Below are 14649 nucleotides of genomic sequence, written 5' to 3'. Positions count from 1 at the left end.
ATGACTGTCATACAAAAAAAAAGTTGTACATATTTAATGTATACAATGTGATGAGTTTGGAGATAATTATACATCCATGAAACCATCACTACAGTTTATGCCATAAAAATATCTATCACCTCTAAAAGTTTCCTCCCACCCTCTTTATTTATTATTATTATTATTTTGTGTATGTGATAAGAATACTTAACATAAGTCCTACCCTCTTAGCAAATGTTTAATAAACATATTACAATAAAGCCTTTAGAAAAAAAACATAAGAGAGTATCTTCATAATTTAGATATAGGCAAAGTTTCCTTATATAGGAAGAAAGTAATAATTATAAGAGAAAAATGATAAATTAAACTTTATCAAAATTTAAAACTACTGTTCATGAAAAGACACGGTTAAGAAAATGAACAGGTAAAACAAAGGCTGGAAGAAAGCATTCATAAAACAAAGCCCTAAAAACTCAATTTTTAAAAGGGCCAAAATTTTGAAAGGGCACTTCATAAATATATGAGAGGTAAATAATCACATAGAAAAGTGCTCAACATAAGCATCAAGAAGATGCGAAATTAAAACGACATCACCACAGGACTGGCTAAAACTAAAAGAGTAACACACTAAATGTTGATGAGGATGTAGAACAATTGGAACTCTGCTATATTAGTGAGGGTTAATACAAAATGCTCTAGCCACTTGGGAAAAACTCTAGAAGTTCTAATAAAACTAATCACATATTGTCACCACCTAATCTACAAATCCTAATCCTAAATAGTTACCCAAGAGAAGTGAGAATGTATTTGCACACAAAGACTGATTCAAAATGCAGTTTTATACAAAATAGCTCAAAACTTGAAACAGTTCAGGTGTCCATTATATGAGAATTCATAACCAAATCGTGGCATATTCACTCAATAGAATACTACTCAGCAATGACACATACAGCAGTATAAATGAACCTCAAAACCAATATTAAGTAAAAGAAGTTTCACAGAAAAGTACATGTTAAGAGTGGGGTCGGAATTGACCGGGAAGGAGCAAGAGGAAGCTTCCTGGGATGATGGGAGTGTTCTGAATCTTGATAGGGGTTTGGGCTCTATAAGTGTGTATGCATTTGTTAAAAATTCAACAAATGTACCCTCAAGATTTGTGTGTTCACTGTATATAAAATTTACATCATAAGAAATGCCTGTAAAAATATTAAACTCTAGTTAATGCTATGCATGCTGGAATATTTAGGACACATGTACAGATCTCTTCAATTTACTTGAAAATATGTTAAAATGAGATGGACTATAGATAGAGGAATAGATAAAGGAATGGATAAGTGATAAAACAAGTATAGGAAAATGTTAATGGCAGAACCAAAGTGGTGGCTATAAAAGTATTTACTGTATAATTCTTTCAACTTTCTTGAATGCTTGAGAATGTACATAATAAAATATCAAGGCAAGGGGGTTAAGAAAAGAGAAATAAAAAAAGGAATAGACAACAGAGAATGCTAAAGAGGAAGCACCAATGAAGTAGAAAAAAAAATGTGCCAGGTTTGGTTTCCCAAAAGCCATTTAGAAAAGTGTCTTCAGAGGAGGGAGCGGCCAATTGTGTAGAATTCTTTGGAAAAGTCAAATAATATTAAAACGGGCCTGTTGGATTTGGCCATAAGAGGAGTGGAGTGGAGGAGAAGGAAGCCACACTGAAGTGAAGGGAGAGAAATCTGTTGGTGAGGAAGCAGAGACAGTAAATGGAAAGGACTCCTAAGAAAAGTGTCTGTGAAGGAGGCCAGAGAGACCAGCAGCAGCTGAAGAGGGATAAGGGAGCATGTTCATGTATGGACGGGAATGAGCCAGTAGAGAATATATGTTTACTAGTAAGTCCTAACCCCCAGTACCTGTAAGTATGGTCTTATATGGATAAAGGATCTTTGCTTATTTAATTTATTTAAATGAGGTTATGCTAGATTAGGTTGGGTCCTAATCCAGTTAACAGTGTCCTTATATGAAGAGGACACTATAAGAAGAGAAATTTGGACAGAGACAGACAGACAGACAGACAGAAGGTCTTGTGAGAGTGGAGGCAGAAATCGGAGTGATGCGTCTGTAAGCCAAGGAACGCCAAGCACTGCCAGCCACCACCAGAAACTGGGAGGAAGAAGGCAGGGTTCTCCCCTAGAGCCTTCCGAGAACGAGCTTGGCTGTGATGACACCTTGATTTCAGGCGTTTAGCCTCCAGAACTATGAGACTAGATTTCTGTTCTTTTAAACCACCCACTTGGTAGTACTTGGATGTGGCAGCCCTGTGAAACTAATACAGGGGAGATTAATAATGAAGGGACACAGATGATAAGAACAGGGGTAATGTCCTTGACAAGGTGATAGGAGCCATTTCCAAGGTACCAGGAGAGGGGCTGGCCTTTGATAGTATCAGGACCACCTTCCTCCACTGAAATAAGTATAGCATCATTCAGGGTAGATCCAACAAGTAAGCTTTTACCCAGAAGCTTCAGACTATAATGAATGCTTCAAACTGCCCTTGTAATAGATTCCCTGTCCTTTTAACTAACACAATATGCAGCTTACATATTAAAGTTACTAGTCTTCCTCTAAGTATTCAAGAACCAACCCATGAAACTTAAATATAGCAATGCTCTGCCTTCCAAAAGGAGTTTGAGAACAAAGAAGCAAGTCTTACCAACAGGAATGGAACCAGATGCTCAGTTAATGGTCAAAACAGAATTAAAAAAACGAGGTGAAAAGCATGGTAATCCAAAATCAGAAAGCCCCTTCCTTACCTTGAGTTGCTGCTGGAGTTCACTGTTCAACCGGGCCAGCACTGCATTTGCCTCTTTATTTTTGCGGATAGCAGTTTGAATAGCCTTCTTCTGTTTGGAAGACTGTCTACAAAAAGTACAAACAGTTCAACGAAATAAAACTTAGAGGTCTGGACCCTTGTCAAGACTCTCTGATTCATGAAAAGTGCTAAATTAACAAGGGGCTAATGTCACAGGCCTCCAAAAATAAAATCATATGTTCACAAGCAGGCAGGCAGACACACCCCAAATAAAACAAATTTGTCAGGATGAATTATTGACACCTGAAGTAATTTCTATTTTATAACTTGAAGAAAGGCTGTGAATCGGCCTTTATAAACACTCTGCATTCCATTTATTCCAAGATATTTTAATAAGTATTTCTTCTGGACAAACCATATTAACTGCAATGCCCTTTTTGTGTAAGCATTAATGGCATTTTAAAAAACCTGCAGGTGGCCCCTGTGGACTAGTCTGAAGGTAAAAATAGAACATTCTCTTTAGCAATGATCCTACATTAATTTAACCAATCCTCATAACTCTCCTTTATTCCTTTATTATGAGACATGAATGCCTGAGTGTGAGTGAGCATGTGCATGTGCATACACCAGCATGTATATCTGTAGCACTTGAGAAATACACAGAATTATTTCAATACTTGTGCTCCCAAATTAAGTCAATAGTAAACTCATTCAATAGGTATAAATAAGGTGACCAAATGTCTCACTTTGTCCATTACAGTCTCTGCTTACACTGCTTGTCCGGCCCTAATTATTCTTAGCACCCTGTTTCTCCCTCAAAACTGTCCACAGTTGGGATAATAAATCAACATGGCTGTATAACCTACAACTTTATATTCCACAGCAAGAAATATTGAATATCAGAGCAAAATGGCAATTCAAGTTCCCCTAAAAAATATTTGTAATCATTGGGAGATGGGTTCTAGGCCAGAGAAACTCAATTGATATGCATTGTGACCACTGTAGTGATATGATTAATATTCACTGAGAATATTCTCTATGCCAGCCACTCCGCTAATCTGTATAAGACATGCATACTCCTTTCCCCAACAAATATGAAGATTAATTTTTCATCCATATATATGCAGGGAAGGGGCTTCAAAATCTACTTTTTAAAATATATAGATTGGATTTCTGGTTTCAGGACAAGATGGAAATAATATACTTCTCTCTATTCCTTCCAATAAATACATACAGTTAAAACCCTGGACATAATGTAGAAAACAAACATAAGATGACTCCAAAAAGAGGAATGGAGAAGGCTAGGGAATTCAGTACCCAGGGAAATACATTGCAGTAAATTGTTGTTGTTGATTTGTGTGTCTTGGGAATTTGTGTTTGTTTGTTTTTGTTGTTGTTGTTGTTGTTGTTTTTGCTTCATAGATCCCAGACTGGATAGTGGAGAAGGTGGCAATCCAAAAATGGACAAAAGAAATTGATGAACGAAATAGATGCAGAGACATAGAAGCATGTAACAGACTGTGGAATCTCAGAGAGAAGGCAGGGGAGGAAAGTGGGTGGGAAGAGATCAACCAAAGACCTTGTATGCATATGTGCATAACCCATGGACACAGACAATAGGTGGTGAGGGCCTGGGGCAGGGGACAGGGGACAGGGGAGGGCTAGAAGTCAATGTGGGGGAAAAGAGGGCATATATAATACTTTCAACAATAAAGATATTTTTTAAAAACTACAGCTATCATACTTAATGAAAACCTGAATGTTTTCCCTCTAAAGATTAGGACCAAGACAAGATTTCTACTTTCATCACTATTTTCATGATAATATTAGAAATCCTAGCCAGCACAATAGTGTGAGAAACGGTATTAAGTTACACATCTTGAAAAGAAATAAAATTGTCTCTATTTGCAGATGACATGATGGTCTATGTAGAAAATCCCAAGGAATCTACAAAATCCGCTAGAACTAATAAGTGATTTCAGTATGGATAAAAAGGAATTTGCAGGATAGATTAACATACAAAAATCAAAATAATTTCCATATACTAACAGTGAACACTTGCAAATCAAAATAAAAAATATGATATGATGGGTGATAAAGAAGCAATCACATGAGAAGAAGAGAAGAGATCAGCAAGAAGAGATCTCAGGAGAAGAGGTAAAAAGAGATCACACGAGAAGTGTTGGGAGACAAGAGGAGATCACGCAAGAAGAGAAGAGGGCACAAGAAGAGTTCATGAGAAGGGTAAAGTATCATGCGAAATGAGGAGGGCACAGGAGAGAAAAAGAGATCACGTGAGATAAGAGGAGTGTGAGAGAAGAGAAGCCATTACAGGATAAGAGGTGAATGAAAAGAGATAACGCGATCGGAGAAAACGGGAGAAGAGCTCGAGAGAAAAGAGCATGCGCAAAGAGATCACACGAGATGAAAGGAGTGCCTTTCTTAACCAGTGTTCTGATAGAGAATTAAGAAAATAATTTGTGACTCTTTGCTTAATTTTCCAAAAGAGAATACAGAGTAAATACCACTCTAGATGAATAGAAGAGAGATTTACTTAAATGGATGTCTAAGGGCATCAGAGCTTAATTCTTTCCCAGAACACTGGCTGAGACAGGACCATAACTATCGTGTGTATAGCTGTCTCTCTTCCTTAGGGCTTAAAAATTATTAATGCTAAGTCACTTCTTATCACTTCAAAATAAACTGGTCTGGGAACTAAAGTCAGTTGTACAAAGTTCCCTGACCCCAAAGCTTAAATCCCTGCCATTTATTGCACTATTTGTGTTACTGGTGGATGCCAGTCTCTCAGCCTGACACTATGTGTTTACCTAACCAGTGAGAATGTACCATAGTGAGGGACAGTCACTGAACAGGCAGATAAAACAGCTCCTTTCAACAAGTGGTGCTGGGCCAACTGGATATCCATATGCAAAAGAATGAAGTTGGACCCCTTCCTCATACTATACACAACAACGAACTCAAAATGGACCATAGGCTTCAATCTAAGACATGAAACTACAAAACTTTTAGAAGCAAACACAGGAACAAATCTTTATGACCTTGGGTTAGGCAATGGTTTCCTGGATGTGACACCAAAAGCACAAGTGACAAAAGAAAAAAATGAATAAATTGGACTTCATTAAAATTTAAGACTTTTGTGCTGCAAATAATACTATCAAGAAAGGGAAAATCCAACCCACAGAATAGGAGAAGATATTTGCAAATTATCTATCTGATAAGGTACCTATATCCAGAATATGTAAAGAGCTTATAACCCAAAAATAAAGATAAATAATCCAATGTAAAAATGGACAAAGAATCTGAGGAAACATTTCCCCAAAGACAGTATACAAATGGACAATAAGCACATGAAAAGATGCTCAACCCCATTAATCATTAGGAAAATGCTATCAAAACCACAATTCGATATCACTTCACACACACTAGGGTGGCAATAATAATAATAATAATAATAAAAACACAGATAACAACAAGTGTTGGCAAGGAAGAGAAGAAATTAGAGCTCTCATACATTACTGGCAGGATTGTAAAATGCTGCAGTCACTGTGGAAAGCAGTTTGGCAATTCCTCAAACTGTAAAACATAGACTTACCATAAGACTCAGAAAATCTACTCCTAGGTATATGCTCAAGACAATTGAAAACATAAATCCACATAACAACTTATATACAAATAGTATAGCAGCATTATTTTTAATAGCTTAAAAGTGGAAACAACCCAAATGGCCATCAACTGATGGATGGATGAAAAAAATGTAGTCTATCCATTACAATGGAACATTATTCAGCAATAAAAAAGAATTGAGTTCTGATTCATGCTACAACATGGATGAGCATTGAAAACATTATGCTAAATGAAAGAAGCCAGTCACAAAAGACCACATGTTGTATGATTCCATTTACATAAAATGCCCAGAACCGGCAAATCTATAAAGATATAAAGCAGATTAGTAGCTGCCTGAGGCGGGTAGGGAAGGGGAGAATGGAAAGTGACTGCTAATGGACATGGGATTTCTTTTTTGGGTGATGAAAATGTTTGAATATTAGATCATGGTGATGGTTGCACAACTTTGTGAATATACTGAAAACTACTGAATTGTACACTGAAAATGGTGAGTTGTATGCTATGTGAATTATATCTCTATAAAGCTGTTAAAAAATTAAGAAAATGAAAAAGATCGCTTTGTGAACTCCATCAACTGCCCTGCCAATCCAACTTTGGAAGATGTTATAGCCACCACTGACTGACTAGCATTAATGTGAAGCAGAGATTAAAGTGGAAAGCTGGGGAATTACATGGAAGAAAGGTTAGCTATCTTTGTCCCTGATAGAGATCCATGCCCTCGACTTGGGGGTGGCTGGAAGGTGGTGAAAGCTCTCAGTGACCCTTAAGGACAAAATATACTTCCTTTATGCACTGATGGCACCAGGAAACTGTCCATTTGGAAAAACAAAAACAAAAACCATCCTCTGAAAGAGTGCTGCACAGAATGAGGCTTTGGCTTCAAAGGAAAGTTACACCCACAAAACCTGCTGCTTTTCTTAGTTACAAAAATAGTCATAGGCAGCATAGGAAATATAGTCAATAATCTATACAATAAAAACCCAGTGGTCGTGATGTCGTAACGACCAAAGACCGGTCACCAAGAGGCTGCATGTGCAGCGAGGCGCACGTGGGCAGACGGGGCTGCATGTGCGGCAAGGCGCATGCGGGTGGGCGGGGCTGCGAGCACAGCGAGGCGTGTGGGTGGTAGGGGCCGTGCGATTTCGCGTGCTGGGCTTTTAGTATTGTAATATCTACATATGGTGCCAGGTGGGTACTGGAAATATCAGGGGAACACTTTGTAAAGTATATGGTTGTCTAACCACTATGTTGTATACCTGAAACTAATACAAAATAATATTAAAAGTAAACTGTAATTGAAAAAATTAAAAGGGAAAAAAATATACCACCTGTTGTTTTTCTCTCCATAACAGTGTAAGCAGGAGAAAAATCCACAGCTGCAGCTGAGACCTGCAAGGTCCCTAGAGCAATTTCATGATGGATCTTGAGCATTTACGTTAGTGACCAGTCAGGCTCACTTGGAGTCACACACAGCAGCAGGTTTCTGCTCTCAACACCTTGCTCAATTTCACAAAAGGGAAACTGAGGCAAGTGATAGCTTTTCTTAAAGCCAAAGCCTTCTGGAAAAAGACAGTTTGTCCAGAGCATTGTTCTCTAAGTCCCCACCCTCCCTCCAATGTCTGTTACAGCTGGCCAGATAGATATCTTGGATGCTCTACAGGTGACGATTCTGTGCTTAGATGATCAATAACAGTAACTCCTTATGAGGATAAAAAGATAGCCCGGCCAGGGTGATTCAGTGGTTGAGCATCAACCTATGAATTAGGAGGTCACATTCGATTCCCGGTCAGGGTACATGCCCAAGTTGTGGGCTCGATCCCCAGTGTGGGGCGTGCAGGAGGCAGCTGATCAATGATTCTCTCTCATCATTGCTGTTCCTATCTCTCTCTCCCTCTCCCTTCTTCTCTGAAATCAATAAAAATATATTTTTAAAAAAATTATGGGTATGTAATGTACAGATAGGGAAAAGAGTCAATAACATTGTAATAACTATGTAGTGACAGATTGTTAATAGACATATTGTGATCAATTTGTAAGAAATCTAAATGTTGAATTACTGTGTTGTACACCTGAAATATAATACTGTATATCAATTATAATTATAATAAATTAATTTTTAAAAATTTTTAAAAGACATCACATCTACTGAAAGTTGGGCCTGAGGGTCATGAAGCTAGCTATTTGCCATGGGGAAACATGAAATAAGACAGGCAAAGAGAAAACTTCCATTTTTATTACTGTCTTCTTCCTGAGAAAATGTGGGCCAGTACAAGGAAGAGAGGTCAGAAGAAGTGAAAGGGGAGGAGAGAAGGGAAGGAAACATACCATGGCCTTGTCCTCACTTGCCCTTTGTGTCAGGATATGTCCTATAGCTTAGAAGCCTCTTTCAATGAGACTGGAAAATGGTAATCCCATCACAGAAATAAATAAGGTAAGACTACATCCATAAAATCACACCCTTTTATGGTATGAGTGTAAATGTAAACATCTACATATACATGAAGATTTAAAAGGAAGCCTCCGATCCTGCTCTCACTTATCTGTTTTACTTACTTCTGGACTGTTGGATGGGGTTTCATGGTTGCTACAGACACTGGCCCGCCAACGGTGGTAGAAGGCTCTTGATTTTCTGTAGCTTGATTTTCTGGTCGTAATTTCCTACGGATGGGCTTTGATGGAGGCTGAGAATATGGTGTGTCCTGCAGATTAAGAACAAAATTAAAAAAAAGTTAAAAAATTAATTGCTCCCCTATCATGCCAATGTCCTATGTCCCTCTAAGCCAACCCAAGGTCAGGCATGTGTTCTACTGAAACTCTGCATCCAACGATATGTGACTGATTTTTGGCTAGGTAAAAGCTAGAGGGACATGGGTATCAGATTTCAGTGGCCTTTGTTTCTTTCCTCCTTTTTTTCTTCATGCTTGCAGCCTATTATCTTTTTGTCACCCAGAAGGACACAGGAATCAGATTCCAGGGGTCCACCAACCCTCTTTTCTTTCCTATTTTAAATGCCGTGTGCATCTCACAGCACAGAGCCTTTTCTACTGAATAAAATTCGCTCTTGCTCCACTTTGGGGCTTTTTGGAATATAATTTTGAAGTTTGTAATGGTCTTAGTCATAAGTTCAGAATTCTCCTACCCCCAATTGCTACATGAAATCAAGCTCAAGAGTCACGGTGTCTTCTGGAAGGAGACAGTTGGCCTGATTCCTTGAAGGCCCCTGCTTTACCTGTGTTCCTGAGCCCAGAGCCCACTCTCTTTCATGAGAGAAGGGCCTGAGAAAGTGGGGAAGGACAGAAAAGGGTTGAGAAAATGAAAGGACAACACCATGAGTGAGTGGTGTTTACTGAGCAAATGACCTAGGACTCAGGTACGCACGTAGGCTGAGGCGAAGATGCTGAGATGCAGAAGAGACCACAGCACAAAGACAAGGACAGGAAGACTACCACTCCCCCAAAAGGTACTCCTAGAGGCTTAGCAGTGTGTGGGATTCTGCAAAAGGCATCTGTCCCTCTCCACCTCAACTCTTAGTCTTACCAACAGCAAAGCCGCCATATTTAGCTGGGAGGTTGAAGAGGAAAGTACAAACTGTCAGTGACATCAAGGTCCAGCCCAGGAGTCATCAGGACCCCATCTTCACAAAGAATCCAAATTCTAGGAAATCTGGGTCATTGACATTAACGTCAGGACATGAAAACCTTAAAATGGTAGATGTGCTCACAGAGACAAAAAGTCCAAGGCAGGGCTCACAACGTCACCCCAGTGGCACTCCTTTGCTGGCCTTACCTTCTTTGTTGGACTACTCTCTGCAGCTTGCGAGGGGGCTCTGTTCAGCTGAGGGTGTAGCTCGGCCTCAGATGCCTGTTCAGACTGCAGCAAAAGATCAGAGAGAAGACAAAAATGTCAAACCATAACCACCCAAATATATAATGAGGAGCACTTAAGAGAACAGTCCCTATGAGGGAGGAAATTGATTTAGACCAAGTTGCAACCAAGCATAGGCAAGTGTGCTGATCCTTGAGAAAACCTTCCATAGACCCTACTCTTCCCTCCCATCCTTCCTTCCAGCATTGTTGAATCTTAGGAAAAGGAATCATGAGGATGTCTTCTATAAGTGGACATCTATATTGCTAAAAACTAACACTTCACAAGTTCAAACTGAAAATAACAAAGCTTACTGGAAAAATAGGGCTGGGAAAGAAGTTAAAATTTTAACCCAGGCACTAACAAAAACAATAATCATAATTAAAAACACTGAAATTTTAAAACATATATTAAATTCCTAATAAAGAAACATTCTAGTAGCTATGACTTCTTACCTTAAATAAGGTAAGGGAGGGTAAGCATGATGGAAGGAGTAAACAGGGGGTTTGGCTGCTAAGTGATACAAAATCGGTGAATGGATGCACAAAGATGGGCAAAGACTGCCCAAAGCCCTTCTAGGCAGAGCGGGCACCAAAGAGCCAAGCAGAAGACCCAAGGAGACTGGGTACCATGTCCCCTCATCCCCCCAGCCCCAGGCTGCTACATTCAGCTGTGCTAGAGCACTTTGTTTTCAGCTGCTACTGGCCAGGGATGCGAAATAGTAACACTGGGCTGGGGGGGGGGGGGGGCTTCATGCAAACCAAAGTAACATCCACATTACACTGACATCAGTCATCTATTTACCCACAAACTAATCTGTGTTACACAAGTACACATTACAGCATAAGAGCCAGCCTTAGTGTTCCCCCTTCATCCCTAACCTAGCCTCTTCTGAATGTGGCTTCCTTCTTCCTGACTCTGCTGAAAAGGCTTGTACCCCAGGACACAACTGCTCTCCCATTTAGCTGATTCTAGTGGCCTCTTGTAGTCTTCTCTAGACCAGTCCCTGGCATCTGATGAACCGTGATCTCCTACTAAAATCATTATCTTTCTTTCCTGTTGACTTCTCTTATTATCCCTCAGACGTAAGATTTCTCAAGGTTCTGTCGTCAGTTACCTGCCCGATTTTTCCCTCCCTCTTCATTCTTCCCAGAGTAATCCCATCTGCTCCTACATTTTCACCACCCTATCTAGAAACCTTGGTTCAAAAACAGCTCCCACCTGTTCCAAGCCCATTTTACAAGTACTCAACATGCCCGATTTTTAGTTCCAACTTTTTCTTATAGTTTTCTCCTTTCCATTAAGGCTAACTGTATTCTTATGACTTATTATTATTAGATACTGCAAAACACAGAACACTTACTATGTGTTACACATTATTCTAGGTGCTTTGCATGAATTATGTCATTTCATCACACATCCTAAGACAGTGGTCAGCAAACTCATTAGTCAACAGAGCCAAATATCAACAGTACAACGATTGAAATTTCTTTTGAGAGCCAAATTTTTTAAACTTAAACTTCTTCTAACGCCACTTCTTCAAAATAGACTCGCCCAGGCCGTGGTATTTTGTGGAAGAGCCACACTCAAGGGGCCAAAGAGCCGCATGTGGCTCGCGAGCCGCAGTTTGCCGACCACTGTCCTAGGAAATAGTTATTATCCCCATATTATTAGTGAAAAAATTGAGGATTGAGAAGGAACTCACTCAAAATCACACAAATAGAAGGGTCTGAACCCAGGCCTCAGGTCCTAATGCTGGGCTTGTTGTAACCACTATACTTTATATTTCCTGGGCCAAGAAATATCTATTGAACAGCTACTACAGGCAGACCCTATGCTGGCACTGGTATTAAAGGATGAGCAAGCCCCACAGGAGTTTGCTTACAAGGAGTTTGAAGTCTGGTGGGAAAGGCAGAGAAATGATGGGGCAAACATGCTTCAGTGGAATTAGGATGGTGGTCGGGAAGGGTGAGAGCTCCAGAAGCACTCAGCCTTCTGGGTCAGCAAAGATTCAGGTGAAGGTGATATCCCAGCTGAGATCTGAATGATAAACAAGGTTCAGCCAACCAGAGGGGCACTACATTGGGATGGTGAGAAAGGAGGCTCAAAGGGCCTCCTATGCTCCAATACCCAGAATATCAGCCTGGAGTACCACAAGAACACTGAGGCCAGTCACCAAGAAGGAAACCACAGGAAAAGCAGGTGTGAGGGGGAGCTCACTTTGAGGCCTACTGAGTTTGAATCATGTGGGAAACACCCAAGCAAGCCATGTAGGAGCCTTCACTGTCAGGAGTCTGGGGGATTCAGGCACTCACCCACCTTCCTGGGGATTCTGACAAATGTCATCGTACTTGAAGATCGGCCAGCCTCCTGTCAGTTTTAGTAATGGCTGAATGAGGGCCCAATAAACCCCCAAATGAAGGGCTTCCCATGAATTCTACTAAAGAATTACAAATTGGGCCCAAGGTCCTTTGTTGCCTTCTACCTGAAATCTAATGCTTGGAACACATATGTTCTGGCCCCAAGCCTATGTGTGCAGCCCCCTACAGGGACCTCAGGTGCACTGCACACTCCACCAGCCAGGCAGAGAGAAAAGGAGAGACAGAGCAGTCAGTCAATTACTCTGCCTTTCAATTGGTCAGCTCCCTTTTACCATCAGGCAGACAGAGAGAAGTATTTTCCCTAAGGCTCCCTTTCCTGTAGAGATGAATGAAGTCTCCTTCTTGTGAAAATATTAAAAGAAATGATAAATTGGATCCTTTTTTTAATGACATTTCTGAGTATAACAGAAGTAGTAGCTGTGCCTGTCATTGCCTTCATTTTCTCTTAACCATCTCTAAAAACACAAATAACAATGGGTTGGGGATTGGAAAGGATGAGAAAGCAGGCAGTCTGAGCATCTTCAGCTGTTTCCTTCAGTTCTTACAATATCTTAACTTTCAGAAAGTACCACATTCCTTGAATGAAACCTCTTCCAGTGTGAAATACCTAGAATGGATTCTGTTTTCCTAACTAGACTTTGGCTGATACATCCCTATTCAGGATTTGAACTTATTCTGAGGGCCATGCAGGCGAATGGATTGGAAGCAACCCAAACTAGAGGAAGGGAACTCAATTAGAAGGCAAAAGAAGAAAACAAGATAAGAGATGGTGGTCCTTTAAACCAGTTTGATGGAAGTGAGGATAGGCAGACTGATGGAAGTGAGGATAGGCAGATTTGAGAGCTATTTAGATTGGAGACTGTATACATCCTTGGTGATTGGTGTAATGTGCTAAGTGAAAGAGCAATGACATGAAGAATCCAGGTACTTATCTTAGACAATGGGTCAATGGTTGAGAGAGAAAATAATTTAAAGCAAGAGGGAAGAAATGTGGCAGCATACTAACTGAGGAACATTAAGCAAATTCATCACAAAGCAGTGCTAGACCAACACCAGTTCCATAAATTGCCTAGAGCAGGGACTGGCAAACTTTTTCTATAAAGAGACAGATATTGCCGAAACCGGTTTGGCTCAGTGGATAGCGCGTCGGCCTTCGGACTCAAGGGTCCCAGGTTTGATTCCCGGTCAAGGGCATGTACCTTGGTTGTGGGCACATCCCCAGTAGGGGATGTGCAGGAGGCAGCTGATCGATGTTTCTCTCTCATCGATGTTTCTAACTCTCTATCCCTCTCCCTTCCTCTCTGTAAAAAATCAATAAAATATAAAATAAAAAAAGAGACAGATATTAAATATTTTCAGTTGTCCAGGGAACTCAATCTCTGGGTCTCCAGGTCTCCATTGCAATTTTGCAATCCTGCCCTTGAGTGCTAAGCAGCGCAGGCAATACCATGAATGGGTGGGGCTGTGCTCCAATAAACTTTATTTACAAAAACAGGTGGTGGGATAGATTGGCATGTGGTTCATAGTTTGCCAGCCCCTGGCCTAGAGAGAAAAAGTATTACAAATAAGCTTACGGTAAGAAACACCACACAGTCTATCTCCCTCTTAGAAATTCATAAAGCACATAGCACATCACCGGCTCTGAAATCCTGTGAGGTAAAGGAAGCTACTGACTTTGCTTAGCCCAGCAATTCCCAAATTTATCTGGAGTCCACTCCTTATTCTCATGTACCTTCTATTAACACCCAGCAGAATAATGTTCCGTGGAACACATTTTGGGAAACACTGGACCATAGGCTGGGTTTTAGAGGAACAAAGGGAAAATATTCCATTTTATTTGAATGCCAAATGACATGTTCCACACCCAATCCTTTGAGAGGAGCATTCTCCACAGTGGTTGGCAGATCCAATGCCAGGCACCCCTGCTGTACATACCTCCCACTCTCGCCTTGGCCAAGAGGATGAGGCAGGGTGACGATGGGGTTG

The 14649-nt window shown here is 40.4% G+C and overlaps 1 protein-coding gene across 1 annotated transcript in view; it reads right to left on the bottom strand.

Moving 5' to 3' along the window:
- Window positions 1-14649, bottom strand: part of REPS2 (RALBP1 associated Eps domain containing 2) — a 184297-nt gene that overhangs the window by 2173 nt on the left and 167475 nt on the right. Inside the window, exons 16-18 of the mRNA XM_054715568.1 lie at window positions 10205-10288; window positions 8972-9117; window positions 2775-2880 (exon numbers count right to left, since the gene is read on the bottom strand). Coding sequence (XP_054571543.1) covers window positions 2775-2880; window positions 8972-9117; window positions 10205-10288 — 336 coding nt within the window. The remainder of the gene's footprint in view (window positions 1-2774; window positions 2881-8971; window positions 9118-10204; window positions 10289-14649) is intronic.

This window comes from Eptesicus fuscus, chromosome 1 (assembly GCF_027574615.1).
Source record: "Eptesicus fuscus isolate TK198812 chromosome 1, DD_ASM_mEF_20220401, whole genome shotgun sequence".
Taxonomy (NCBI): Eukaryota; Metazoa; Chordata; class Mammalia; order Chiroptera; family Vespertilionidae; genus Eptesicus; species Eptesicus fuscus.
Note: the sequence above shows the minus strand (reverse complement) of the source record. Positions and strands in the feature narration are given on the sequence as shown.